Source organism: Girardinichthys multiradiatus, chromosome 1, assembly GCF_021462225.1.
Source record: "Girardinichthys multiradiatus isolate DD_20200921_A chromosome 1, DD_fGirMul_XY1, whole genome shotgun sequence".
Classification (NCBI taxonomy): Eukaryota; Metazoa; Chordata; class Actinopteri; order Cyprinodontiformes; family Goodeidae; genus Girardinichthys; species Girardinichthys multiradiatus.
The window spans coordinates 42,554,037-42,582,031 of record NC_061794.1 but is presented as its reverse complement, the minus strand read 5'-3'; the positions used below and the strand labels follow the sequence as shown (position 1 = coordinate 42,582,031).

Here is a 27,995-nt window from a genome sequence, read left to right as displayed (position 1 = left end):
TGGCCTCAGCCAAAAAATGAAAATGGGTCATCTTTGTGTCTCTTAGCAGGATAACGATTATAATTGTTGAGCTGAGCTTCAGGCCCCGCCCCTTTCTGGCTGAGTGCAGGTCTGGGCGTGTCTCCCAGCCTGGTGGCCGCAAGCTGTTTGCTCCAGGTGGAGATGATTAAATGATTTGTTTGGAGGTACTCACTAACACAGGAGCTGCTGGCAATGTGTGAGAGATGCTGGGAAATGGACACTGCAGGACTGAGAATGCTTGTTTCAAGGAAAGGAAGGAGCCAGTGAGCTGCGGACTGTATTTGAATACATGTAGAAACTGATATTTAGTGCTTTAAATAAATTTGTTTGGTTTTTGGGTGTTTAATTTGGATATGTTATACTTAGTTTCAAGAATAATTTATAATTATTTAAAGGCTAATTAATTTTGATTATAGTTAAATTTGGTTTATTGGGTTTTGCTTAATCCTTTTGTGTCTTCTTTGTGTTTAAAGTTTTTCACCTATTGTGACCACCTGTGAACTTTAAAAATAAAGGAAAGGAGGAAAAGACAAATTATTTCAGGATCATTGAGTGAAATCCAGTTTGAATCCCATTGAAGCAAGCTACCTTTTCAATTGGGGGAAACCTGCAGTGTAAGCCCAAATAAGTGGGAACCACTTGACAATAATCACTTGTCCAAACAACACAGAAATGATTCACCACAAACAAAATCAACCTTCTTCCATTACATGCTGTCATAATGGAAAGTTATACAAAGCAACAGAACAACTGGTAGTTTATTTTTATAGAGGTTTTGCTTCTGTGAGATTTTGCGGCTGTTCTAATGTTAATTTATGTTTAGCATTTTCCACATCTTAACCAGAGATGCCCATGTCATGCACATGGGATGAGTCACGACTTTGGCACAGTACAACAATACTGTCAGTTTTCCCTCTGAATCCTCTGACTCTTATGTTACACCTTATCCACTCACATATTCTTGCTGTTTAAAGGATTGGCTTGTCCGTCTGATTTTTTTTTTTTGCCAAACCTGCTGATTCACAGCTGCTGACGTTCATGCAACTCCCTGTAATTCAGTTGAAAGTTTCTGAATAGTTTTGCAGTAAAAGCTGACAGAGAACAGTTAACAGGTGAACCTGTTTATTGTCTCCAGGATAACAGAAGTTACACATGCACACATACATGTAAGCAGTCAGAAGCATGTTAATTATACACGTGACAAACACCATAATAAGGCTTTGACTAAATGATATGATGCAAAATGTACCACAAGGACAGATGTGAACGAGACTTTGCCTTCGCCGGTGTATTTGTTAACATTAGTATTTACAATCAGTTGCCCAGGGAGAAACAAAGATTGTGATTTCATGTATGACCCAGTATTTCAATGCTATGATTTATTTATGCTTGTACTCTATTTCACACATTGCTTAATTTAGTTTTACTATGTCTAATGCAATCTAATGCAATCTTATAGCTGTTTAAACATGCTGCTTATTTAAGCTGTTGATTTTTTTTCTATCAATTTCTAAAATACCTTCAGTTTCAATTTTGTCTCTACCACTCCAGTACCAAAGGTGCCTGAACTTCCTTATAAGAACAGTCATGATATAACCTACATGGCATTACCATTTTGATTTTAACAGATGGATTAAATATTAAAAGCAAAACACATGACTAAATATTGCAAAAGCCCAGTATGTTAAATTATAAACAGGAAAAGATTAGGCCTATATGTTTGCAGAAAAAGGTTTCACACTGCTATACTATTCAGGGTATTTATGTGATCAAAAACAGAAATTTCAATGAAATTACCATTAAAATGCCATTTCACGCTGGCATGAAGTGGGCATAAAACCCTGCACACCCATGTTAAAATGCCAGGGCTGGGTGGCGTAAAGAAATGGGACTGGAATAGTAAAGATTTTCAAAGCTTTTTCCACCTTTAATGAAAAATAAACACAAACATTGTTCTAGGGGTAAATAAAAAAAACAATCTAAGATTTTGTACAAATGTGCTCACTTCAACACTTTTTTAAGCACTGTTTGATTTTATTTCAGCAGTCTTTGTGGGTAGACGTCTCTCAGTGTAGTATATCTGGACTTGGCAATTTTTGCCCACTCTTGTTTGCAATAATGGGAATCAGTTCATAGATTTTTAACTGGATCCATGTCTGGGCTCAGTGTGAGCCATTCCAAAACTTTGATCTTCCTCGGGTGAGGTGTTTGTTTGGCAGAGTTACTCCTTATCTTCTCAACCAGAAGCCGGGAAGTTTTTGTTCCACCATTAACTAGTTTTTGGAACTGTTCATAACTCCGTCCAACTTGACAAAGGCCCCAGTTCCAACTTTGATATAAATAGTCCATTACACAATTTCCTGTATGCTTTCAGGAGACTTGACATATTTTTAAAACATTTAGTCAGCCTCGTTTGTTTTCTTCATAAAAACCCCCAAAGCCTAGACGTATGAGGAACCTGGCAGATTGCTGTCACATGTATGTCACACCTACTATTTGGCAGAACTTCCTTCTGCTCCATAAATGTTATAAACCTGCTGACAGGTTCCATGACCAATTTTCCTCCTTTCATGAGTCTTGGAGGAACATCCAGTTCTTGGTAATGTCTGTGTTGTGCTATATTTTTTTCAAACTGATGATGATGGACTGATCATAAAACACAGTGACTGTCTTCACTTTATTCCATGGTATATCTAAAGCCTTGGACATTATTTTAAAATATTAAAACTGTACAGCGTATTTGTAGTATTAAAGGTGGAAAAAGGTTCTGAAATGTTTTGTCTTGGTCTGATTTTATACGTCACAAAAACCTTGCCATTATAGCAGGGCTGTTCATCTATCTGCATGCAACTCTTTCCAGGATCCTTCTAAAACTATTTCTTTTCATATTGCAACATCTAAAAAAGTAGTTAAGGTGATGATGAAATAACAAAGACATGAAGACAGAGTAAGAGTTAGAAAGAAAGAGGGGTGGGGCGGTGGGGGATCTGTACAAGGAAACTTAGAGGCTTCATTTGGTTTTCCCAGATGCTGTGGCAGCAGTTGCTGGTTCTGTCTGGACCCCAGCATCTGTAGAGTGGCGTTTCTGACCCTACAAATAAAACGGGAGAAAACAGTTAATTCTTGTTCACTGTAAAGCTGTCTGTACAACTATATTTAACAACAGGAAATGATGTCTTTTACCACTATTTCCTTAAACTGCATTGCCAGGAGCAATTCTATTAAAAAAAACAAACGAAACAAACTACGCTGACAGCAAAGGTAAGTTTGATCACTCTAAGTCAGCATAACTGTACTAAACCACGGCTGGGCATAAAAATGAAAGTTGGGAAACATGAAGTGACATGCCAATGCCAATCTGCTTTGTTCTCAGCAGAGCATGGCCTGCATCTCAAATATTACAAGTAGCTGCTGCCATCTAGTGGGGAGTAAAGGAAGTAAACGCTCCTAAGCTTTTATGTTTTAGGAGATGACAAGGATCTGATCTTTACCACACAACAGATTCAACACGGTCATTGTTTTTTTAAACAAAGAAGAACATCTTTGCATCTAAAAAACTAACAAATACATGATTCAACAGTCTGCAGAACCATCTTTAGGAGAAAAACTCTAGTTGCTTTCTGCCTGACTTTATTAGTCTCTTACATTGTTGCAGATGAATATTAGTCTATTAATATTGACATTGTTACTTCAGTTCAGAGGATTGCAGATATTTGTTTCTGCACATCTCCTTTAAGGTCCCTACCTGACAGCAATTTTGTCAGGTTGGGATCTGGTTTTAACTGGGTCATTGCAACACCTTGGTTTATTTCGTTTGTAGATTTGCTATTGTGTTTGGGATCATTGTCCTGTTGATGACGCATTTTGCGTCAGGTTAGATTTGACTCTAGAATACTGTAATATGCAGAGGAGTTCATTGTCGACTCAATGTCTGCAAGGTGCAGGAACAATCGCTGCCAAAACAGGCCTAAATCAACCCAGCACCCTCCACCAGGGTGCTTCACAGCTTGTGTGATTGTTGGATTGAATGACTTTGACTTGACCTGATTATGGTGCTTGTGCTCATATATTGTTTTTTTTTTTTTTTTGCTAACATGGTGCTGTGCATCACGGCCAAACATATCTGCATCGGTCTCATCTCTCCAAAGGTCATTGTTTCAGAGATTTTGTGGATCATTCAGATGAAACCGTCTCAAACACAAGTCATGCTGCCATATTCTTTATAGGTTTTCTCCTGACCACGATTCCAAGCAAGACACATACTTGACCAATCTTTTCAAATAATCTCATCATAAACTCAACATTTAACGTGCTTACTGAAGCCTTTGGAGAACAAGATGGAGCTCTTGAGTTTTTCCTGTTACTATAGGCATTGCATGTCCTGATGTTAGGTTGAATTTGGTGAGATGTTCACCAAAATTGAAAACGGACTAGTAACCCTTCCCAAATTAATAGGGAGCAATAATTGCTTTCCTGTTTTCTTTCTATCCTGGCATTGTGTTGTTACACACTTGTACGCTCCAGATCCGCAAGCTGCTGGCTTTTATCAGGACCACTTTATGAGGTCAGTTAATTGAATGCATTTAATATAGTTTTAATTCCAATCCAATATGAGCAGTAGGGTTGTTCTTTTGCATTTAGACTTCATCTTTATGAAATATAATACCAGCATGAAATCCATCTGGTTTGGCACACGTTTGTAATTTTGGAATGCAGTAAAGATTATCCTTTTGATCAGGTTTATGTCCTGATTGAAAGAGGGTGTACTTTCTTTTTACCATGACTACAAATACACAACTTAATGAGAAATGAGCTGCACATAATTTAAACATGTCATGAATTCTAAATCTAAACTGCAGCTTCAACAACATCTGGGGAAACATGAAACTCGTCTCACCAGAGTTTTAAAGAATAGCTGGATGGAGTTCCTCTTCTCCAGTTTGTTGGGCGCACCTGCTGCATCGCCTCCAGCTGGAGAGGCCGCTGACGCTAGTTTGCTATCTACAACTGCCTCAGATGACTTGGCTGCAGCTTTAGGCTCCTCCTTAGCTGTAACAGGCTGAGGTGACTCTGCTGTAACGGGTGGGGTCGAAGTCGTCTTTTTAGGATCAGCAGCCTAAAAGAGGTGCACAGTTTAGCTGTGCTAGTCCTGTATCAGTTTAGGGCAAAGTGGCTGATATTGCAGCTCTGAGGTGGTATTTGAAGTGACATTAAGATTTACACCTGCTGTTAGGACACAGCTTGCATTATGAAAGACAAGTACACACGCCCTGACAAATTGTTATGATTTTCGAATATGACAGCAAACAGAGAGACACCTTTGCCAAAACAGCTGTTTAGAGCAATCTCAGATGACATTATTCTGGTTAATAATGCATCTATTCACACAAGAGATGATTTTATTTACCAGGCCAGTCGACTTCTTGAGGAGCCGAACTCCACTTGTGGAGGCTGCTAGGACTTTTGTGGTCATGGTATCTAACAGTACCTCAAGTTCACATCAATCTGTTACTTGCTGACAAGTAATTTTATCACAAAGCAAACCTAGAGATATTCAAAGATTTTAAGGCAAATCTCAAAAGAATCAGTTCTTACTTTAGGCTTGAAGAGAGTCATAAAGGATGATTTAGAGGCTTGCTTCTTTTCTTCCTGAACAGGTGGAGGCGGTTCAAGCTTCGCTGCTGCCTCCAGAGTGCCAGCTTTGGACGGATCTACCTTCTTTTGTCAAAACAACACAGAGGACAAACATAAATCATGAGATATACACAAACCAAGGGGCATGGTCATCAACAGAGCTGACAGAGTGAAAGCCAGAGAGCCAACTATGACAGGAAAGAGGAGGAGTTTCAATCTGAACAGAGGGAAAAGGAGAAGAACAGGTTCCTGCAAGAATAAGGGAGGCCAGACAATCAGTCATAACATCAACAAACGTTGATGCTTTTCATAGTCAATGAAGGAAGGAGTCCCAGAAAATAGAATATGTCAGTCTCAGAGTGCCATGTGATTTCTCACCTTAAAGATTTTGCTAGAAAGTTGAAGATTTTTGGGAAACAAATGTGTTCTTATGTCCGTTTTACTGTTGATAAAATACAAGATGTATTTAACATAGTAAAAATATCCTAATTTGGCCATTAGTTTGGGTTTTTCACTAAAATATTAAAAAATAGGAAATATGTTTTTACTTCGAAAAATACAAAAACCGCTGAGCTTTAGACTTGCACCTGCAGCAGATAAAGATGTTGTTTGATCAGTTCCTACCTGTGGCTTAAGTTATATTGAATCAATGTGACTTTGGAAAAAAATAAAAAAATAAAACAGCTTATTTCCCACAATCTTAAACTCTCCATTGATTTCCTTTTGCTTCTACCCCTGACTGGGGTACATCTTCCCCAAGTGAGGAAAACTGTATGTGTTTTTTGTCATGTTGGAATGTGTTCAGAGTAAAGGAAGGCTTCCGTGTTATCCCAAATCAAGAAAATATACCCACACGCAACCCTGTTTCTGGAAAAAGTCTGGAAGATTTAACTGAAAATAGCATAGTCTTTATTTAGCCCAAAAATATGTTAAAAAACTCATTTCTTTTAGCCTAAACAAAGATGTTGAAGGTCAGGCTTGGCTAGCCCATGTGATCAACTCAGTTTACCTTTCAACCTGATTTTGACATTTGACAGTTAACATTTTCATGTAGATGTTTCAGCTTTTGCTTTTTAACCACAATTGAATGTTTCTTTGTAGGCAACGTTGTCCTTTCTAGGTGTATTCAACTGAAACTTGCTCAGGGCCAGGTGTGCGTTCAGTTTGGTTAAGAAAATGTTTAGAAAAGATTATGACCAGGGCCTATTTCCCACTGAGCTTCATCTTGTATTTTAGACACCTCTTTAGTTTGAAATGGAAACTTAAAAAAAACAGTAAAAACCAAATCCACTCCAGGAATCTGTAGAATCACATTTAGGCCATTGTTTTTATGTGTATGATTGGTCTTTCATATCATTGTGGAGGAATTTTGTCCCACTGGGCTTTACAACATTGCATTAGGTTTTCAACATTTGATGTCTTCTTAAATAATCCTAAGCAGCTGGTAGCAATCTATGAACCAGTTGCAAGCAAAAAAAACAAAAAACTCTTAATACCCAGGTTAAGTAGGAGTTCGTCTTATTCAAGCTGAATTAGGTTAGCACGTTCTAAAGCACAGAAATTATTAGAAAACATTCTGAATGTATTATTAGAGTTTAATACAATATGCAAACGTAGTCTTGCTGGAATACACAATTACCTAGCTTAAAATCCCATCATCTCAGGTTAACCTTCTTGCTTCAATAACTCCCCTTGTCTCTGAGAACTGCTTAAATCTGCAAGTTTACTCAGGTGCAATAAAGTGTCTTAAACCAGCCTGGGGCCAAGACTTGTAAAATATTATGCATTTCTGTGCTCATGGGTTGTTGTTTTTTTTACATATACATAGAATTGTGTTCAGAGCTCATTTTCAAAAGTACAAAACAACTATTCCTTGATTTTCTATTTTTTCTTAATCCATTTATTCAGTTATTCTTGCACACTCTGCTCCAGTGGTGGAAAACAAGTGGGAGTGTTTTTGTTTCATTTTTACTACAATTAAGTTTTTACTAATGAACACCTCATTACATTCAGTTTCATTTACATTTCTCCAAATCATTGCAGCTTTTCTGGAAACAGGGTTGTGGGTGAAAAACAGACCCGAGGTGACTGTTTCAGTGAAACAATTTCAAAGATGCCTGCAGAGTGAAAAAGAGAGAAAAAAAATATTCTGGAGGCCATCTTGCATGTTTACCTTGTCTTCTTCAACTGGTTTGGCCCCATGAGTTTCAATCTTATATTCAGTCATATGAGCAAATGCAAACGAACCACAACATATAATAAGCTTTTGTACCAGAATGGGGATTTATAGAAAATTTTAAATTTTAAACTTTCATTTTGTTTACCTGCAATTCTACAACAGGCTCTGGTACCTCCACTGCTGTCTCCTGCAGAGTAAGACTGTTTTTATACTGTGAACCATGTATATTAAGACAGAAACGAAAATGCTTTTGTATTATTTAAAGACTGATTCCACTCAGAATAAGGCATTCAGTCTGATATACAGATTTTCCTTAAAAAAAATAAAAACTAGTCAGTCTCTTAAATTACCTGTACTTCTACAACTGGCTGTACCTCTACTTCAAAAGCTGGCTCTGCTGCCTCCTTGATGGTCTGCAGGACAGTGAAGGAATTCCTGTGTTTAGTGAAATCTTCCACTATAAATACCTTGTTATGTGAGTGTGGCACTGATTGCTGATTTATTTAAACAAATTAAATCAACTGTATATATACAAGAGGCAGATGAAGCAGAGAAAAATACGGCTACTCTGTCACATCTGTGTTTTGGTTTGTGGCTACACCCATATGGCGTTAGCTTACAATAAAATGAGACTTTTACTGATGACATATAAATTTAAAGGCAAGGGAATATACCTTAATTTGCATCCAGTCCTGCATCAGATCACTCGCCAGTATAAGTCAACATTTTTCACTTCTGGCATCAATGCCCATTAAAAAGATTATAACATCTGGGTGCCAATGCTGACTTTTAATCAGGCTGTAATTCTTGGGGCCAAAGAATTTACACAGATCCTTACAGAAAAACACATATTCATATTATCAACCATAACTGATTGAATTTCTGAAGCTGACAGCAATTATATACAGTAAAAAGATACATTTTATTGGTCTATAGACAAATGGCACTTTTTCAAATTTGTTGTAAAAATGAGTAATTTTACAATTCTCAAAGCACTGGGGGTAAACATGCCACTGCTGGAGATAAAATAAGATTTGACTGACTTTTATAGCATCCAGATCTGCATTTACTGTATATCAGTTTGGCATGGGGACTTACATACACCAACCATCAACCATGGCTCAAGAATATTGTCAGGGATCTCTAGTGTAAGCCACTCATTTCCTTTTGTTCAGCAATTATAGCTGGGAGTTAGACACCTTTCTGGCTGAGTTCTAAAACTACCATTTGTGACATGAAACGCAGTACTTTCAACTTGGCGATTTTGGCAAAACGTTTGGACGCCACTGGAATATGTGATTAGTTGGTCGTAGGACTTACTGTGAAAATCTACTTTTATACTAGCCATTTACACACATTAGAAGGATCAGATAACCGAGCTTCGACTCTGGGTAGGACCTTCAGTTGGGGTGATGGTTAAATTTAAAACCAAACCCAGAAGAATTTTTTGTGCAGAAGTGTTAAGTAGCTAGATGGATCCATTGTGGATTGTTACATTTAAAAGTAATAGAAACCTAAAATCTGTTTTGACCTCTAGAATGGGAGTTACACAGCACAAATGTTATACACAGCAACATTTCACTCCACTGTCTTCTGTGATTCTGCAATGCCAGTTAAATTATGAAAAACTGCGATCTGCATGGGAAATCATGGTGGTTCATAAACAGCCAGAGGCGGTGTGAAGAACTTGACATGAAACTTTCACTAAAATACATTTTTCAGCAGTTAGAATAGATATCCGTTTGTGATTTGTAATAATCCTTTAATCTGTCATAAGGTCAAGCTTGTTACTGTATAAATTGGTATTTGCAACATTAAAAGCAGCAACCGAGATCCATCTGTAATGAAACAAAAAAGCATGTTGTTTGTGTTCTTTTCAAAGTACTCTGAATTTGAAATTAAGATAAAAATGATTTCTAGTCAGTTTTATGGACTTCATATTTAATGTGAGTTAGAAAAACACGTGCCCACATATCAAATCAGTTTATTTTTGCTACATAAATAGCTGAAAACATAAAGTAACATCAGCTGTGAGATGTTTGAGGTGTTTCTTACATGTACATGTTTCAAGTAACCCCACGACATCTTAATTAGATCAGGATTCGGGCTTAGATTCAGCTCATGACTTCCATTACTTAATCTTAGCCAGTCCTTAGTGGATTTCATGGTACGTTTTGGGTCGTTGCCAGATTGCAAAGTCCACTTCTGCTTAAGCTTTAATTGTTTTCACAAAATGGTTTCACATTTTTTTTCAAGCACCCTTCAATACACAATGGAAATCATGGTGGATTATATGGTGCTGAGCTGGCCGGGTCCTGCTGCAGTAAAGCATTACCAAACCATGACCCTACTCCCTCCATGCATTAGGACCTGTATAAGTTCTTTCTCTTTTTTAATATGCATTTGCATCGCTTCAATTTTTCATTGTTGTTAAATTTGATATCTAACATGTCCAAATATGTTTGAAATGCATAGACTGTCATAGCATGTCCTGCTTTTTTCACATAATGTAATGGTAATACTAAATAGGGCAATAAAAGCATAGGGTCAATTGTTATGTCTGTAAAGGAATGTGGACTCCAGGCAGTAAAAAGATCAACCACCATGTTTACAATGTAATACCTCAAAGAGAGAAGTGCAGAATCATTGGCTGACTCTAGAGTTGCTGAAGTTAAGTTGCAGTGTTGCGTAAGAATTTGGCATGATTATTTTAAGTGTCCGTCATTTCGGTTTTGTGCTACATCAGCTCTCAACTACTTTAAAGGTTTTGCAGATAACAGAAAACAGAGGTTTATGCATTTACCTTTTAAAATAGGCTTGCAGCTTGAAGTAAACTTGTATTTTATTTGCTTAAACCGGTGAAAATCTGACATTAGTATTAAAGGTCATTTACTATAGTACATGATAGCAAGGAACTAATAGTGATAATACATTTTAATTAAATAAAATATTTTCATCAGAGATTTTTCAGAGATACTTGATGAAGCTTTTGTAATCTAATTTGCATTGTCTCTGAATACATTTCATTGCAGGGAAGAGAAGACTTCACACAACTGCTGTGTCAGCTAAGAAAGGCGTCTTGGCATCTTTCTGCCACCTCCAGACAAACCAGATTCTGTCCAGATAGGAGCCAGATGAGTCATGGTCAATTTGAGGATATAATAATCTACTGTACCACTGCTGTACGCTTGGCACCACTAGCTAAAACACTTGACCTTCTTCGCCTTATATCAGTACCTTAAATTGACCTCTTTTACAATATAAAATACTGTGTAAATGTCCACACAAATATAGTAACTGATTCTTGTCATGTTTCTTTACCTTTGGTCGAAAGAATTTACTCAGAGCATCTTTAGCCGATTTTCCTTTTGAGGACTCGGCTTCTTTTGCAGAAGCTTTTGGTTCTTCTTTCTGCGTTGGCTTTATAGCTTTGGCGGCTGGTTCTCCTTTGGTTTCCAGTTTTGGAGGCTCTGGGGGTGGTGGGGGTGGAGCAGGCATTCCTTTAGGTGCTGCAGGCTGTTCTGATGTTTGTGGAACCTATTCAAAACAGAACAAATCATTTTAACAATCCCTTTTAATAAACATTGCGACAGAGCTAACAATATAGTAATGTTTAACAGCAAGCATATTTTGTAATGGCAAGCTTAGTTTAGATTTGTATCTACTTTAAACTATTTTGTAAATTCAGCACATAAACAGTAATTTCTGAAGGAAGATATGTGGCATCGGGTTATGTGCTCACAGTTGTGGTTGCTGTAGCTGGGGTCTCTTTCTGGGACTATTTTGCAACAAAAAAAAGGAAGCAGTTAGACATACATAGTTAACAAGAAGCAAAATAAAAATCAGCCAAAAAGCTCATCATGCGCCACTAAGTAACCAATATGACCCATTTTTAGGAAACAAGACATCATTATTTCAACTCACATAAAGAGACCAAAAATAGAAAGACATGTAACCACAATTTGCAACTGAAATTCCCAGACTGATAGAAAGCTGCTTGCTAATTAGCCCCCTGCATTCTGCAATCACTTTTAACAGCTTGGGAATTGAAGTGTGGTGAGATAATCAGCACTCGTAGGAAAAAATACCAATATAAATTCAGCACTGAACATCTGTTCACCTGATCTTTTGTGGCATCAGCAGCAGCTGTTTCCTTTTTGGGCGTTTTAGTGGGAGTAACCTGTGATACAAGAAAATGAAAAGTTAAACAGAAAAAGTCACAATTTCAAATCTAAATGTGTCCTGAAGCATAGTGTTTGGCTGCACTATAAAAACGTCACAGTCAAAGGATGCAGTTGATGTTGCAGCAGCAGAAAATAACTATTATTTCTATAAAACAGAAGTGTTTTTAATGAATTCAGCCTTTATGGGAAGCTACCGGAGACAGACAGAGTACACACTGAGGTCTCTGACAGAGCACGTACAGTACATGCGCTGTCATTGTGACGGCCATTGTGCTCTGGAGATGGCGTAGGCCTGCCCGTGCACTATCTGCACAAATCTCAACTTCCAGCTGCACAGGCCTCCCTTGTGAGCTCACCCTATGGGACGAACAATAGTACACCACATTCCCGCATGTTCAAAGACTTGATTAGCGTGGGGCTGGGGCAGTGGTAACTCTTTAAAACGGCATGCATCCAAAAGACAGCATGATGAAGAGGAAATACAATGACTGCTTGTTGTAGGACTTCCATCAGGCACTGTCATTATGATTTCATTTACAGTGAATCATGGATTTGGAGCTTTTCTCCACACAAAATTATAATGATAATAATAAAGAAAAATATGCAATTAAATTTCTTATTGAAAATCCCCAACACTTCATCTTCAGTAAGGCATTACTATATTTATTCAAACATATATTTATGTATTTTTTTCCTCTACAGTTTCATATTTTAATATAACATCTTTATTCCACAATACAAATAACTAGAGATTTCAACAGTGTTTAAACCTTACCAGAATTCTCACAGAGTGTCACTTACTAGTGTTTTAAAGAAGTTCATAACTGGATTCTCTTCTGGGTCACTCTCCCCTCGGCTTTCCGCAGGCTGAGCGTTTCCGTTCTCACTGTCAGGAACCGTCTCCTTGCTTGGACTCGACTCTGAAGTCGCTCCAATTTCTGGCTCAGTCACAGGTTCTGATTCTTGCTTTATGTTTGCCGTCTCCTATATGCCGCCACAGAGAATGGGCCTTTGAGGAGGATGTTAGAGCAGCAGAGCTGATATGCAAGCAATGAGTGTCTTAATTGCAGCATTGAGATAGAAGCACAATTCCAACCATGCCTCTTCCTACTCGGGGCATTGTCAACAATCAAGCCTTTTATTAATGTGTGTGTCCCACCCCTCACTCATTGATATTCAACAATGTGTGAGAGTTTTTCCCTGTGAGCTATCAGGAAAGTAAACTATCTTGCAATGTTCTGCTGGTTGGTGTCTTTTAAATAACTGGGTATAATTTAAAATTACTGGAATTTTGCATTTGTTTGAATATATTCTTTCATTATTTCAAGAAGATTTTAGATATTAAATTATTATACAACCATAACTATGCAACGTTGAAGTAGTAAAATGATTTGTTGAGCATATATTGATTATTCTAAGTATATTTTATGAGAAATATTTCAATAATGTGTAAAAAAAACCTAATATGCCTAATATGATTCTGGATAGAAAATACAAATCATGTTACAGTATACACCAGTTAGGTATAGAATTATGACCAATGTGCTCCTCTCTGATCTATCAGAGAGGAGTTACTCTTGCTAAAAATTTTGAAGAAATTAATGCTGGTTCTGATAGAAAAGTGGCAGAATACACCATTTGGAACACAGTTAAATGTATATAGGGCTTCACAGGAGGAATCTTGGTGAAGTTATTTAGTTTTTGTAAGTTCATCTACACATCTACACTTTTGCCTCTAGGTTCTCTGTAGGCTCATCAATAATTACTGGGCTGATCGTCTCGCTGATTCTTTTCTGGTATGTCTATGTTGGCAGTGGGAATATCACCAATGAGTTACATTCCACCTTAACAAGAATTTCTGTGCTCAAAACAATGCAGTTTTTAGCATTCTTGCATTGGTTTGCATGTTAAGGATTATACTACTCATGGAAAACTTCCAGCTTCTCCATATTGACCATTTCCTTAGTTACAAGCAGTGCTAGTTGTATGTTAACAAACACCTCAACAGATTTTATCATTGACTGATCAGCTTCATTCCAGCTTGAATCCTTTCTTATGAAAATCCTGATTAAGATATAGATACAGCACATATACATTCATGCCAGAATTGATAGCTTCATGGTATAAAACTATAAATCATTAGCTGTACCTTACAGCATCTGTCCATTTCCTGTAACTACAGTTGTGAGATGGCAGGCTCTTTTTGCGAAACTCCACACCCCAGACAAGTTTCCAATCAATCACAGTTAGCACTGAGACAATGAGACACACAACCACCCGCCCTTAAACTCACACTTCAAGGCAACTCAGAAATGCTAATTAACCTTACATACATACTTTAGGATTGCAGAAAGAAGCCAAAGTATCTGAGGTGTGCCAACCACTGGAGTCACCGTGCAATCTGGACTGCAAGAGCTTTGTAGTATACAAAGTCCCTCTTAATGTTAGGATTGTGTCCTAGAGATAATGTTTGAGTGATGTAGATCGTGATGTTGTTGTATTTAATTTTTTTCTGTTTGTTAGCAATTCTAGCTGCCCAAATACAATCAGATTTCAAAATCTATGGACATTTTATTTGCTCCATAGTTCAAAACTGTTTCTTTTTTGTACATGTAACCTTTTTTTGTCCATATAAAAGAACTAAGTATCTTTTTATTATTATTTTTCTAATTTTTGTTTCTCATTATAGCACAAAAATTGTTGATTTGCCTTCAAATACTATTGTCTTAAATGATAAATTCCCAGTTTTTAAAATGAAATAAAATAAAATACAGAAATGTTTTGCAGATCTCGTTGCAAGTTTAAATGCATGTGTACTAATGCAGATATTGCACATTTTCACTTTAGACTTGGCTGTCATTTCTTAATATATCCAACAAGTTGCAAGAACTTGAACTGCACTTAATGCATAAAATTATATCCAACAATAATAGTAAATCTCTTAAAGATTTGAGTTATGTAAATTGTCATTGTCATTATTAAACTACAGTTTTTCTTGTGTTTTCATTCTGGAATAAGACTATATTTGCAGACATCTTTTTGCAGTTTTTGATATCAAAACAAATTCCTGTACTTGTGCATATTACTGAAGTGATGTGATGCAAGTTACTCATGGTTGTTGTCTTTGCACAAGAGAATTTCATTGTACAGCAACAAAGTAGTACTTTAATAGCGTATGTTGATGATGATTAAAACAGTCTTGTACTCACCTGCTGAGGAACAATAAGAAGCTGACCTGCATCCACTAGATCTTCACTTGAGAGCTCATTTTCTTTCTCTTGAACCTCAGCTTTCTTGCTGTCAGCTTTGCGATCTGCTTTCTTTTTGAAGAGTTTGCCAAAAGTGTGATTTTTCTCTTTGCGGTTCTTGATTGATTCCTTGTCGGTGAGGGTGTCAGGGATTTCAGAAACACCTTCAGCAGGAGTGGGCTGTGGATCTGGTTCAACAATCACATTATCAGTTTCAGCCATTGTCTCATGTTTTGGAGACTGTAGCTCACCATTCTGATGGACTGTGATATCACTTTCAACTGCAAAAAAGAGGATAATGATTGTTTTTTACTGTTGAAAATATCACTATAAGAGGCTCTAAGAAAGTGCTCATTGGTGTTCAGGTGGAGTCTGTGCTGCTGTACTTAATAATTACACATCTGTTTATGCTAAGCATCAGTACACATTAGGAGTGTAATCCACTTGCATGCAATATTTAATTGATATCCCAATGTTTAATTCTTCATGAAGAAAACGTGGGCTCATCTGTGTAAGAAAGAAGCATCTTTATCTCCAGGGTCAACATTACAGCTCCTAGACAAACTCAAGAGCCAGTGGGAAATGCTCAGCACTGCTATTGCTGAAGGGCCATGAACCTCACTGTGACAGATCAAATAGTCGCTCCTTGTCAGCATCTAAGGCTACGCCTAGAGTTTACATTTGGAGATCCGACATACAACCCAGCTGGGAGTCACTGTATTTGCCGAGGCTTATGACTCTGAATGATAAATCAAACAGGGACATTTAAAAGGTAGGCTGATTTAGCCTGTGATGTTTTCCCAGAAAGTGGGATATGGTGAAAGGTGAAAACAAGTGTGAAGAATATTTTTGGTGCAGAACTTTGCTAATTCTGCAGGTATACCAAAGGATATTTTGAGTCTGCATTATAATCTAAATAAAAAGGAGGGAGAAAAGTCACCATCAATCTTCAATCCATTGGATGAGATGCTTGCAGAGATACCATTCACTGATCCATTTTCATGTTTTTCTGGAATTGTCCCATTCTACAGACAAATAAGGAAAACAGAGCACCTCTATCAACTTCAAAAAGGATGTGCGACTTTGTCACAGTCACCAGTTTTATAGCACTTCTCCCATGTTCATTCTGCTACTGATGTGGAGTCATTCACAAAGTTTAAGATACAGCAGGATTAATCGTATGGGTTTAGTAGCTACTGTGTAGGATTTTACCTCAGTTACTCCTTCAATAGTAGATTGTTCGTTTCCCATGATGGTCCCGGTCTGGGCTTCCCACGCTTTCTTACACAACAAGAAGACCTTTGAATCAGATATTTTGGATGAACAAGTAAAACAAAATACAAAATGTTCAAATATTTTAAAGGAAAATAATTTAACCATTTAGTATTATCAGTATGTTTAGTTGAATATTTTACCTTGCGACACTTCTGTAGGTGAGATGATGCCCTCCTGCTGTCCTGCTGTGTATAAGGGCCGTTATTGCCAGACTGTTTTATGTGTGCTTTAAAATGGGTGTGACTGTTTTGAAGCAGTCAGTTGGATTCCCTCCTCTAAAAAAAAAAAATATCACAAACTACACCCAAAGTTTGGGGCTTTCTAAGCCAGAAAACATATTGGTGATGTTTAATTGAATTGACTGGGTAAAAAAATTACCAAACGAGTATCATCCTGAAGTTTTAAGGTCTACAGCACAGTAGTGAGGAGGTGCAGGACAGTTTTGTTGATAATTGTCATCCAGAGTACCAGGATACATATGAAGGATGTTGTTCTGGCATGAATCCATCAGTAGATTTTGCATGTTTAAGCTAATATTGCTTAATTTCTTCGTTTTTACATAAAACCTTTAAATGTTTAATTCATTTTTGGCAGTCTTTTCTTTTGCATGTTTCTACTCTTGTGTAGTTTGAAAAAAACAAGTCCAAACAGTCTTTGCTTTCCTGCCCACTTCAAATGACCTGCTAGACTTTATCATTTAGACAAAATTAATTAAAGCATAAAGATAAGCATAAAGAAAATGTTCAGACATCCCAAACTATTGCTGTATACGTCTGCGCTGCAGCTGCTTTTGATTATCTAATTAGACAAATCATGAAAGTTCATGTTTTTTCTTTTTTTTTTAATCCACAATTTATCACAGTCTTCTTTAAAACTGAATGCTCAGTGTTTCAGCATTTTAATTGTGAAAATGCTTTTATTCTCTGAAATGATAGCATGTGTTTAAACACCTTCAGTGTGCAAAGCAACTTTTAGAACCCAGTATTTCAGGTACAAATTGTGATATTTTGGGAAAAGTCACACATCTGTGAGGCTCTCTGATGTTACAGAGGAAGAACTCTTGTGATGGGATAATTTCAGGCTCCCTTTAACTCATTGGATAGACAGTCATGTTGCCCAAAAATCCACGTTTAACTTGATGAGACACTGCAGTCATTGAGGTGACCACAAATAAGTATTCTGGAATCAAGTGTGAGGCCATTTGTCCAAGAGCTGAAGCGTGGCTGAAACTGGGTCATACAAGGAATCAAGGAGTTCTTGAAGAAAACTGGGCCAAAATTATTCCACAACTATATGAAAGATGAATGTAGTGATATAGACCATGAGGACTAAGAATGATTGCTGCTAAACGTGGTTCTACTATCTACTGAATCATAGCGTGTACTTGTTTTTTCCACACACAGCTTTTCTATTCCAACAACATGGTGGAATCTGTTGTGTGTTTTTGTGCATTTGAGGCAATATTTAACTGGTTTTAAAACCTGATGAAGACCAGATCATTTACTCTTATGTCCAGACATGTAAAAGTCTTGAACTGAGAGAGAGGGCGTGCTTTCTTTTTACAGAAACTGTACCATATCTAGGAATAAAATCATATGTATGGCTTTATTTCTCTCTTTTATAGGTTTAACCGTGGGATTTACTCCACTATGACAGCTCCTTATTTTGTTTTCTTCAATATAAATTCAAGAATTCAGTCTGTCTTTCTGCAAGTCTGGTTATATGGAGCCTTACATCGGCTAATTAAAATGCTTTAAAATGTTTAAAAATGTAAAGAAGATGCATTGTTTATTGAAATTCATATGATAACCCTTGGAATCCATGAACACAATGGCCCAACTGTAGGCTATAGTTTGCATGCTAAGGTGGGAGTTGGACTCCCCTGTTTGACCTATGCTCTTCATGCAAAGGCTGAACATACCAGTGCATTGCAGCCAATTGGTTTTATTGGAGGCAAGGACTTTCACAAACCTGGGATATTTGCATCCGTTCTCAAGACTGTCCCAAAGATATCAGTGTATAATAGTTTTTTGTGGTGTTGCAAAAATTGAGTTAAATGTGCTCTAACCTTGCAGATGTATTCAGCAAATATTTGATCTTGGGTGCAGTACTGTTTGCTATCCAAATACGAGCAGAGCAGCAGTTCCGGTTGATGTTCAATCTGCTTTGGCAAGCTTGCAGATTCTAGTGTAATCATAATTATTACAAGGTGTGTAATGTGCATGTAAACACTATTGCCAATAAAAAAGGTATAATTGTAACTATAGTTGTTAAGGTTTTCTTTACCAGGTGGCTGTTATTTCTTACTTTTATCTCAGCCCTTGGACCTTCTCAGAGAAATCGTCTTTGTTTGTGACAGTTAATCATTCATACATTTTTGTTCGCTTGAATTAAAAATGCTTTAAACAATACTTGGCATGTGGTCAAAGTATTTTTCCTTGAACAAAGTGAAACAAAGATAAAAATTGTTTAAAAGAAAAACTCTGTATATTTCAACATTGTGCAGATTGTCCTTAAATAACTGCTTTTCATTAAAATACAAATGCTACTGAATGCCCAAATATGATGTCCTTTATATTTAGTAGGAAGTAATGTAAAGCTTTAGATAACAGATTTAATGTTCAGGGCAAAGCAGTGTGGAAAATGCAGTCTAATTATTCATATAGCAAAGACCCACTGGTTTGGTAGTTTATTTGGAGAACAATTCCTCTGGACTTAATAGAATCTAATTGCAATATTATTTAGAATTATTTAGGATCCTTTTGATGAATGTGTTTCACTTTTCCTTGCTCCAAATTCGAAACGTGGTTCATGGTCTCTCTTTGTGCTTGATGTGAGGCTGCTGAACGGTCTTCCTTAGAGGAAGTCAGTTATTTTTCACTGACACCACATGCTTGCTCAGGAGGAACAGCTGCAAAGTCAACTACTTGATACAATCATATGGGCTTTGTGTGCTTCCTCTGTCACCCGCTAGGGGCAGAGTTGCAATCGTGTTTTGCTAAGCACCGCTCTTCAAAAACCGAAGAAGTCAAGATGGCCGCTACCACTATGAAGAGATCTGTAGTGAGTTATATTTTAAAGAAATATGTTTTCTTCTCAGACCTTTTATGTGCTGCGTTTATCAGAGGCGCGAATAAAATGGCAGAGTTGTTTAAGAGAAAAAAAGCAAAATTATTGATGCCAGGGACTTTTTATATCCATGTTACATCCTCGTGCAGTGAGCTAGCTAATGAGATAGCACCATTCACACAGCTGTAGTTCAGCTTTCAAAAATGATGTTCTCACGAACCAAACAAGGAAAGTGAAGGTCAACAGGACAGTTATTGGTGGTTCTGCCTGACATATTTATCATAAATATTTGGTGAACCTGCTAACTTTCACAGGCGGTTGAAGACGTGGTCGTCACTTTTGAAGACCAACAGAAGATCAATAAATTCGCCAGAAACACAAGTCGGATGGCGGAGCTCAAAAACGAAATAGAGTCGAAGAAGGTAAGTAGTACTCAAAATATGAAAAGTACAGTACTTTGACCGTAAAGACTGAACTACACTGAGCTGACAAAGGGCCTATATCTGAAATTACTGCAATATTCCTGCCGTCATGATTCATACAAAGCAGGCTGTGGTGGTCAATTTTAATTAACGCTTTATTAAAGTCTTAACTGCATGTATGCTTAAGTTTGTAAGGAAAATGAGGAAAATCATTTTATTCATTTTCCAAGTATGAAAACAGCTCTGCTGAAAGTCACTAATTATATTCTTATGGCCTCAAATAATGGACTTGTGTCTGTACTGGTCCTGTTAGATCTCAGTGCTGCATTTGATACAGTCGATCATAATATTCTCTTAAAAAGGCTGGAATATGCTGTAGGGATCAAGGGAACTGCGCTAGGCTGGTTTAAATCTTATCTGTCTGACAGATTCCAGTTTGTTCATGTAAATGATAAATAATCTTTAAACTCCAGGATTAATTGTGGAGTACCACAGGGTTCAGTACTTGGGCCAATTCTCTTTACCATATATATGCTTCCAATAGGTCAAATTATCAGGCAGCATAGGATACATTTTCACTGTTACACTTATGATACTCAGCTTTACTTATCCATAAATCCTGATGAGCCCAACCAGTTAGATAGACTACAAGCATGTCTTGAAGACATAAAAACTTGGATGACTTTAAATTTTTTGCTTCTAAATTCAGACGACAGAAGTTGTCGTCTTTGGACCGGAGTCTTTAAAAAAGAAACTGCTTAGTCAATCACTTAACCTGGATGGCATTAAATTGACCTCTGATAATAAAGTAAAACCCCTTGGTGTTATTTTTGACCAGGACATGTCATTTAAATCCCATATTAAACAGGTTTCTAGGATTTCCTTCTTTCATCTCTGGAACTTTGCCAAAATTAGAAATATTCTATCCAGGAGTGACGCTGAAAAACTAGTCCATGCATTTGTTACTTTAATTGTAACTTTAATAACTACAATAATAACTATAGTAATTCATTACTATCAGGATGTCCACAAAATGCAGTTAAAAGCCTTCAGCTGATTCAAAATGCTGCAGTCAGAGTTCTGATGAAAATTAAAAAGAGATCATATTTCCCCTTCTTTAGCTTCCCTTCATTGGCTCCCTGTTAAGTCCAGAATAGAATTTAAAATTCTCCTCACATATAAAGCCCTTAATGATCTAGCTCCATCATACATCAGAGATCTGATTGTTCCATTTGTTCCTAACAGAGCACTTTGTTCTCAGACTGCAGGTTTACTGGTGGTTCCTAAAGTCTCTAGAAGTAGAATGGGAGGCAGATCCTTTAGTTATCAGGCTCCTCTCCTGTGGAACCAGCTCCCAGTTTTAGTCTGTGAGGCAGACACCCTGTCTACTTTTAAGGCTAGGCTTAAAACTTTCCTTTTTAATAAAGCTTATAGTTAGAGTGGCTTAGGTTATCAGGGAGGGAGCCTTCCTCCCTCCCTGTTGGATGGAGTAAGGGAGAGTCAGGTTTAGCCTAAACCAGCTCAGTTATGGTTGAGGTGCAAACACACACTCCATTTCTGCTACCTGTATGACCCCTTCTCTTTCCCAATGGTTATAATCAGTCTGACAGAGGGAGGTATCCCAATCCTTGTGGTTTTTAGTATAACAATGACCATCAGTGGGACCCTTTGTGAGGTGCCTTGAGACGACATTGTTGTAAATAAGCGCCGTTTAACTAAATAATCTGAACTGAAACTTTCTGTGTAGTTAGGCTGCTGGAGGACATAATGACCACTTTCACCCTCTTCGCTACATTCTCACACTACTCTCCAATTTTGCATTATTTGCTGTTATTTAAACTTTTAACCTTGTTCTCTCTTTTCTCTTCCAAGAAGCTACACCTGGCCTGACTCTGTGTCTACCTGTGACACCTTTCTGGAGACGGGAATTGTCCGAGCTTCTGCTGGCAACAACTTAATGCTCACCCTCTACAGATGATCCACATGGCCCTGTCTTTCAGTGTTTAACCCTTTCTCTCTCCTAGACATGGAAATTGACTGAGCTTAACTGTAACTAATTATATGTGCCCTCTTTCAGACTCTAACCTTGAAAACTGGCTCAGAGTTTATCTGTTCTTTCTTTCTAGGTGAAACGACTAAAGGAGCTACATCCATTAACATTTACTTTTCCTTCCCATAGAAAGTACTCCTGGATCAGTGCTTCTTTGTTCTCTTTGTGTCTCTGTTCTGTTCTCTCAAACCCCCAGTCGGTCGTGGCAGATGGCCACTCATACTGAGCCTGGTTCTGTTGGAGGTTTCTTCCTGTTAAAAGGGAGTTTTTCTTCTCCACTGTCGCTACATGCATGCTCAGTATGAGGGATTGCTGCAAAGTCAACGCCAGTGACTGTCCACTGTCTCTACAAGCTCATCCAGGAGGAGTGAATGCTGCAAGTCACTGACTGGATGCAATCTGCTGGGTTTCCTTAGATAGAAAAACTATTTATCCAATTTGAATAAATAACTAACTCTGACTGCACTGTTCAATGGTTAGGATTAATTGGAATGTATGAACCTGACTTTTGTGAAGTTCCTTGAGACAACATGTGTTGTGAATTGGCGCTACATGAATAAACTGAATTCATAATTGAAATATGAAAAAATGAAAAACAAAAAGCAATGCAAACAACAACAAAATAAAACCTTTACTGCATTCTTAAGAAATTTAGATAAAAAATGAAAATTTTAAGTTCTTTTTGTTTTTTCTTCAATTACCAATTTCATTTTTCCATAACTTTTCAATTCAGTCAGTCAGAATTGAAAAGTTATGGAAAATGAAATTGGTAATTGAAGAAAAAACAAAAAAAAAGAACTTAAAATTTTCATTTTTTATCTAAATTTCTTAAGAATGCAGTAAAGGTTTTATTTTGTTGTTGTTTGCATTGCTTTTTGTTTTTCATTTTTTTATATTTCAATTATGACCTCAATTATCTGTTTGCAATATGAATGGAGGAAAGCCGCCACACCTGATCTTCATAGCAATAATCAAAAACATTTTGATCCCACATGAACTTAAAAGTATAATTTAAACTTGTGACATCAACACTTCTAAACTATCGTGTATATACGCATTAAATCCCTACTAAATATTATTCAATATTTATGTTATGTGATGAATTGTTTTTTTACTAAAACAAGATATTTTGCCATATCAGACATCCCTAATGTAAATATTACCTCAATCAAGTATTTATACATTATTAGAAGGCTAATGTTATTCAATAAAGTTAGTAATTTTAATAAAAATAGTGTTTTTAATAAATAGTTTTGATGTTTTCCTAAAAGGCTGTGCAGCTGCTAAAGTGATGTTAGCAGTGTAATAATCTGCTTCTATCTCGCTGCAGAAAACACTGCAGAACCTACAGGATGCCAGTGATGAGCTCATGATGTTGGATGACGACACCAGTCTGGTCTCTTACCAGATTGGTGGTGTCTTTATTGGTCACTCCCAGGAAGAGACACAGGAAATGCTAGAAACTGCAAAAGTAAGTGTTTGTCTGTTACTCCTCCTTTACTCTCAGCAATGCCAGCAAAATGCACCTTTCTGTTGGAGTCATATTAAAGCAGTGTAAGATAATATTAAAGCAACAACGATTGCCTAGTGAAAATCATATTTTAGTTTGCCTTCTCTGTTTCACCACTTCTTGTTTTTTTGCAAGCAGAGTTTCGGAGAGGTTTTATTTTCACTCCCAGTCATGTCCTAGTTGTTACTAACTTGGAGCACACCTATATTATGATAAGATGAACTAAGGTTTATTTTCCTGATAAAGAGCTGGTGCTAACAGAGTTTGAAAAATGGCTGAATTTCTTTAAACATAAAGATAATGTGACCTAATAAAAGTTTCTTCAGTCTAGACTGATCTAGATTCTGTGCAATTGAGTTTTGACATACCAAGGCAGTAATTGTGTGTGAAGAGTAAAATGATTAAACTCAGTGTCTTTTCCACATATATTTGGGGTTATATACCTTTGTAGAGTCATATTGCTAAACATATTTTTAATAAGAGGGGAACTAATAGTTGGTATTGAGTAACCGGGGATCCTCTGAAGTGTGAAAGAAGAATGTAGAAAATTATTTCTATTTCCTGACTTTTATTTCCTATCCCATTGTTTACAAGATCCATTCCTCCATCCATCCATCAAAAATCTGTTGGAACTATGAGTAACAAATATTAGCTTTAAATTGAAAACTGTTATAGTACTTATAGTTAATTTTTTTATTATGTTTTGTTTTTGGTGTAGTTTTGGGGTTTTGGACTGTCTGTTAACTCAGAACTTTTTGATGCTGGTAAATTAACTTAGATTTTCACAGAACGCTGTAGAACTAAATGTTATAGTTCCCATCACCTGCATGTGGACCATTAATTGCAGAACTGTATTGTGTTTTACTGGGTGGTTCTATACTGGCCTTTTGTTTGTAGTAACAATCCAGAATCAGTGATGGTTACTTGGCAACCTATTGCAGACAACAATTATTGCCACTGATGATGGATAGTTGTGACAGATTTACTCCACGCAGTCCGAGGCTGATCGCCCAAGCAGCAGAGGGCAGCATAAGCTGGGAGTCCCAGCCAAGGTTCCAGTTCCAGATGGATTTGTTTGCTCAGGTTGTCGTTAATTTCCTGCAAGGAGATTCAGGCACCCAAACTCAATTAGTTTTTTCCGTATCCAAAACAGTGGTGCTGGGTGTTTGTCTTCAAGGTCCAGTGTCCAGCATGTTTTAATGGCTTCCTGGTTCAACATCATGAATCCAATCTATCTCTGCTTAACTGACATGCTGAGGATCTAATTCAGCCATGTTGGAGCAGGGACACATCAAAAACACGCAGAACACTGGCCCCTGAGGGTCCGAAATACCCACTACTGATCTAGGAGGTGAAAATCTGAAAATTTAGGGGATTATTACTTTGATTTATAGTTAGAGGACTTTCTTCATCTCTTATGTAGGTTTTTGTCTAACTCATAAATTGTTTTTATATGTGAATTACTGACAGGGAACCTACAGTTCAGTGCTTACTCATTTCACTCCTTTTTGGTGTCTAGAATTCCTAGATAGACTCTTAAACTTGGTCTGGTTTCCGGTTTGATAAAAAAAAAAAAAGAAATAAAAATAACAAAAATCACATAAAAAGAATCTCTCATTTAGCTTTGGATAATCCAGTCCATGTTTTATAAGTCCCAAGTTTTATAGATGTTGAAACGGAGCTGATCTACTGCAAACTGGACCAGTTGCTAGAAAAGCAGGACAATAACCCTTAAATGTACTGAATTGGAAGCCAATTTGTCTTACAGAATGTAAAGGCAATACAACCTAACCGCTTCAGTGTTTCTACTCAACAGTCCAGAATGCAAACAAACAAAAACCTGCTCGAAGAATCAAAACGTTTCTGCATGTAGAAGTGTATGCTTAGAATAGTAAATGAGGAGAAAGCCTGCTGTTTACAGCAAGGTTCTATGCACAAGAGGATCTAAAGGAACGCTGGCTGAAGGGCATGATGCATGAAGTACTCAGAAAAGGTGGCTCAGAGAGGATGTTAACAAGGACTCCCTGCCTTTCTATAATGACTGTTTCTATGTTGACCTTACATCCAGCTATAGAAAGCCATAAAAAGTTTCTACGAAAGAGAATGAAGCACCAACAAATGTTTCTAAAACTTTTCTCACTCCAGTGTTTCCTCAACATTAGAAGATTGCAGGTTTTGTGAAAATGACTGTAATTGATGATCTTTCAGTGCATCATAACTGCATGCTGGCGTCACTCATTGAAAAACATACATTTAGAAAACATATTCAAAGAAACGTTCTATTTCTCTTGTTTTATGGATCCTGATTCTTTTATAACTGGAGTGTCCACATCTTCTGTGTACAGGAAGCCTTGGAGCAGGAGGTCAAGAGCGTGGAGGAACGAGTGTCAGAAATCCAGCAGGTGCTGGGTGATCTGAAGGTCCAGCTTTATGCTAAGTTTGGTGACAACATCAACCTGGAGGCTGATGAGAGCTAAGCAGCCAAATAGATTCTGACTTTTATCAAAATATGGACTTTTACTTTTTCTTCCAGCTCATGATGATGCCAACAAAACATGAACATGGATGTTGTACGTTTGTAGGCTCAGTGTTTACACTGATGCATGTGTCGGTGCTTCCAGATTGGAAAGCAAATTAAAGATTTGGTTATTAACTTAAATAATGTAGTGGACTCCTTCATACTTCTTTTTGTGTTTTTTTTTTCTACTGTTGTTTAAAGGGAAGTAAAAAGTTTTACTTCAAGTTTTACTTCTCCACGCAAGAACTGGATCAATATAAAACTCTGCTTTTTTGTCATAAGTGTGACAAAAATAGATGTTCTTGATATATTTAGTTGAAATAACACTAAATGACTAAACTACAGTAAATGGAAAAAGGTTGATGCATGGAGCCATCTTTTAATTTATAAAGTGTCTTGGCTAAATCTTTGCTAATGTTTAATTAGACACAGCATAGAAGGCATACAGAAGCAGCTGCTCACAGTAAATTGGAGCATCAGGATTCATTAAGTGTTTTGTTATTAGATTCATACCTTAGATTAACAACATATTCCATATTACTGCATGTCTTATATGGTCTCATCCATGTCTACTGATCAACTTGGTACTTCTTTAAAGTTTTAGGGCCTTTTTATATATCCTCCTATAATGGGCTCAAGTCAATACAGAATAACTTTATTAATCCCAAAGGAAATACTGATGAATGACAGCTTTCTCTGTAAAATACACTGCTCAAAAAAATAAAGGGAACACTTAAACAACACAATATAACTCCAAGTAAATCAAATTTCTGTGAAATCAAACTGTCCCCTTAGGAAGCAACACTGATTGACAATCAATTTCACATGTTGTTGTGCAAATAAAATAGACAACAGGGGGAAATCTTTGGCATTAGCAAGACACTCAATAAAGGAGTGGTTCTGCAGGTGGGGACCACAGACCACTTCTCAGTACCTATGCTTTCTGGCTGATGTTTTGGTCACTTTTGAATGTTGGTGGTGCTTTCACACTCGTGGTAGCATGAGACGGACTCTACAACCCACACAAGTGGCTCAGGTAGTGCAGCTCATCCAGGATGGCACATCGATGCGAGTTGTGGCAAGAAGGATTGCTGTGTCTGTCAGCGTAGTGTCCAGAACCTGGAAGCGCTACCAGGAGACAGGCCAGTACACCAGGAAACGTGGAGGAGGCCGTAGGAGGGCAACAACCCAGCAGCAGGACCACTACCTCCACCTTTGTGCAAGGAGGAACAGGAGGAGCACTGCCAGAGCCCTGCAAAATGACCTCCAGCAGGCCACAAATGTGCATGTGTCTGCACAAACGATTAGAACCGACTCCATGAGGACGGTATGAGGGCCTGACGTCCACAAATGGGGGTTGTGCTCACAGCCCAACACCGTGCAGGACACTTGGCATTCGCCAGAGAACACCAGGATTGGCAAATTCGCCACTGGCGCCCTGTGTTCTTCACAGATGGAAGCAGGTTCACACTGAGCACATGTGACAGACGTGACAGAGTCTGGAGACACCGTGGAGAGCGATCTGCTGCCTGCAACATCCTTCAGCATGACTGGTTTGGCAGTGGGTCAGTAATGGTGTGGGGTGGCATTTCTTTGGAGGGACGCATGACCCTCCATGTGCTCACCAGAGGTAGCCTGACTGCCATTAGGTACCGAGATGAGATCTTCAGACCCCTTGTGAGACCATATGCTGGTGCAGTTGGTCCTGGGTTCCTCCTAATGCAGGACAATACTAGACCTCATGTGGCTGGAGTGTGTCAGCAGTTCCTGCAAGATGAAGACATTGAAGCTATGGAGTGGCCCGCCCGTTCCCCGGACCTGAATCCGATTGAGCACATTTGGGACATCATGTCTCGCTCCATCCACCAACATCATGTACCACAGA

At 37.6% G+C, this 27,995-nt stretch overlaps 2 protein-coding genes across 6 annotated transcripts; one reads left to right on the top strand and one right to left on the bottom strand.

Annotated features, from left to right (window-relative positions):
* Nucleotides 1–1,126: 1,126 nt before the first annotated feature.
* bcas1 (brain enriched myelin associated protein 1) lies at nt 1,127–13,145 on the bottom strand. Of its 5 annotated transcripts, XM_047379458.1 has the most exons (11): nt 12,820–13,145; nt 11,955–12,014; nt 11,577–11,612; nt 11,156–11,371; nt 8,185–8,247; nt 7,980–8,021; nt 7,829–7,867; nt 5,617–5,739; nt 5,429–5,509; nt 4,919–5,137; nt 1,127–3,112 (listed from the first exon to the last, which is right to left on the bottom strand). In XM_047379458.1, exons 1-11 carry the CDS (start codon nt 12,838–12,840, stop codon nt 3,032–3,034), a joined length of 981 nt encoding a protein of 326 aa, XP_047235414.1. In that variant the 5' UTR covers nt 12,841–13,145; the 3' UTR covers nt 1,127–3,031. The 5 variants fall into 5 exon arrangements, with proteins under 5 accessions (XP_047235414.1, XP_047235432.1, XP_047235424.1 ...); XM_047379476.1 differs by lacking the exon at nt 7,829–7,867 and having other exon boundaries at nt 12,820–13,144; XM_047379468.1 differs by lacking the exon at nt 11,577–11,612 and having other exon boundaries at nt 12,820–13,143.
* A 6,307-nt stretch (nt 13,146–19,452) lies between these two features.
* On the top strand, nt 19,453–26,251 carry pfdn4 (prefoldin subunit 4). The gene is made up of 4 exons (XM_047356924.1): nt 19,453–19,604; nt 19,925–20,032; nt 23,413–23,553; nt 25,938–26,251. Exons 1-4 carry the CDS (start codon nt 19,482–19,484, stop codon nt 26,067–26,069), a joined length of 504 nt encoding a protein of 167 aa, XP_047212880.1. The 5' UTR covers nt 19,453–19,481; the 3' UTR covers nt 26,070–26,251.
* Nucleotides 26,252–27,995: the final 1,744 nt, after the last annotated feature.